The sequence below is a fragment of the Chrysochloris asiatica genome, unplaced genomic scaffold (assembly GCF_000296735.1).
Source record: "Chrysochloris asiatica unplaced genomic scaffold, ChrAsi1.0 scaffold00121, whole genome shotgun sequence".
Taxonomy (NCBI): Eukaryota; Metazoa; Chordata; class Mammalia; order Afrosoricida; family Chrysochloridae; genus Chrysochloris; species Chrysochloris asiatica.
Window position 1 is genome coordinate 9,130,365 of NW_006408639.1, and position 2,404 is coordinate 9,132,768.

The following is a 2,404-nucleotide window of genomic DNA, read 5'->3' on the forward strand; positions in this document are numbered from 1 at the left end:
TGGTAATGCTCGAGTTTCTTTTGTAGCTGGAGGATGGTTTGGGCAGATTTTTGATTCTTCTTCTCAAAGACCTGCTTGATGCGGGCAGCCTGCTGTTTGTCTGCGCTGTTGGCAAGTTTCAAATACTCAGCAACATTGTCATCCCGGGCTGTTTGGGCAATCTTGATCTGTTCTGTGAGCTTCAAGATCTTCTGCTGCAAATGAGCAATAGCAGCCTTTGTGCGCTGAGGGTCTGGTGTTCCATCCACGGAGTCTGTGTGGATGCTGCCATCGGTGCTAGAGGCCACTGCACTAGAAGTCTGGGCAAGGTTGCTTACTTCCAGCCGCTCAATCTAGCATCAAACAAAAGGTGGATATTAGAAAGATCCCAAGAGGACTACTACACTTTAATAAACAAACCAAAATGTACTAAACATTTATCTACTCAGATCTTAGCACAGCCAGATGACCTGTAGTTCTCCTGTCCTGTGCAAATCCTGTAACCCTCTTGGATACTATCCTCATATAAGTAAACTTTACTTTCAGCTACAGAGATAAATGATAAAAAAGATTTGCACAAGATGTAAACTGGGGGGTATTCTTTCTTATTAAAAGATTCACAGTATTTTTTAAATAATAAAGCTTCTCTTGTGGGTCCTGGTATGATGCTGTAGTACAAGCACTGGACTGCTAATCTGAGATTGGTAATTCAAAACCCACCAGCTGCTCCTTGGAAACGGTATACACAATCGCAATGAGTCAAAACCGACTCAATGACACTTTACATCAAGTGGGTTTAAAAGATGAATTAACTCAGTATACTCAGATACTACAGTATCTGCAATTGATCTCTTACTATTAAGAATTGATTTGTCAGACTTAACATATCTCTTTAAGTACTCTGATCAGAAAACAGCCCAAGAGGAAATTTAGCAGTAACGTCTTCAAACAGGGATTAATCAGTGTGGAGCCATGAAGGCAAAGTATTTGATAAAGCTTTATAACTGCTCCTAAATTTTCATTTGCAAATACAAATATATAAAGAGCTCTCACCAGTCGCTCCTCAGAAACCCTACATAGGGTCGTTATGAGTCGGAACCAACTCAATGGCACTTAACAACAATAACAATCTACTTAAGTGTCCCTGTGGTAGAAACAGTTAATATACTCAGCTGCTAACAGAAAGGTGTAGGAGGTTCAAGTTTAACCACAAATAACTCAAAGGAAAGTCCTGGCAACCTGCTGCCAAGCAGTCAGCCACTGAAAAGCCTGTGGAACACAGTTCTACTCTGACATACCTGGGGTCATCATGAGTTGGAACTGGCTCTGTGACAACTGGTTAACTGGCTATGTTCTTAAGTAGATGCAAATATCAGAACGTGTCCACACTAAGCTTGGAGAATCTCAAATAAAGGCAATATGGTAGATGGCACGCTGATAAGAGTCAAAGAATTGGGTTCAAACCTAGCGTTAACTTACTAGCTGTGTGTCTTTGGGTCACCTATTTAATCTCTTTGAGCTCCAATTTTCTTATCTATTATATGATGGTATCATCTCCTCATGAGATCATTTGAAGAGATGTTAAAAGGTTGTTAAATTTCGCACACATCCAAAAAGAAGAAAGAACTAAAATTAACACATTAACACAGCATCTAAAACAATTAGAAACAGACCAACAGAAGGAAACCACAGCCACCAAAAGAAAAGAAATAATAAAGATTAGAGCAGAAATAAATGAGATAGAAAACAAAAAAACTATATAAACAATCATCAGGACAAGAAGCTGGTTCTTTGAAAGAATTAACAAAATCGACAGACCATTGGCAAACCTAACAAAAGAAAAGAAGGAGAAGACACAAACAACATGTATTAGAAACCACATGGATGATGTCACAACGGAACAAAAGGAAATCAAAGGGAAAATAACAGAATACTACGAAGAGTTGTATTAGAAAACTTAGAAGAGATGGATACATTTTTAGATAAACACGACCTACCTAAACTTATACACAGTGCAGTAGAAAACCTGAACAGACCCATAACAAAAGAAGAAATTGATCAGGTCATCAAAAGACTCCCAATCAAAAAAATTCCAGGCCCAGACGGCTTCACTGGTGAATTCTCCCAAACTTTCAGGGAAGCGCTGTCACCAATTCTACTCAAATTATTTCAGAAGATAGAAGAGGATGGAAAACTTCCTAATACATGTTATGAAGCAAGCATAACCCTCATACCAAAACCAGGGAAGGACATCACTAAAAAAGAAAATTATAAACCAATATCCCTTATGAACATAGATGCAAAAATCCTCAACAAAATTGTAGCCAACAGAATCCAGCAACACATCAAAAAGATAATACATCATGATCAAGTGGGATTCATATCAGGGATGCAAGGATGGTTCAACATTAGAAAAACGATCAAT

General features: G+C 38.4%; 1 protein-coding gene across 1 annotated transcript in view; it reads right to left on the reverse strand.

The window, feature by feature from the left end:
• TMCC1 (transmembrane and coiled-coil domain family 1) overlaps positions 1 to 2,404 on the reverse strand; it is a 222,554-nt gene that overhangs the window by 43,992 nt on the left and 176,158 nt on the right. The window contains exon 2 of the mRNA XM_006868686.1: positions 5 to 332. Within this exon, the coding sequence (XP_006868748.1) occupies positions 5 to 332 (328 nt within the window). The remainder of the gene's footprint in view (positions 1 to 4; positions 333 to 2,404) is intronic.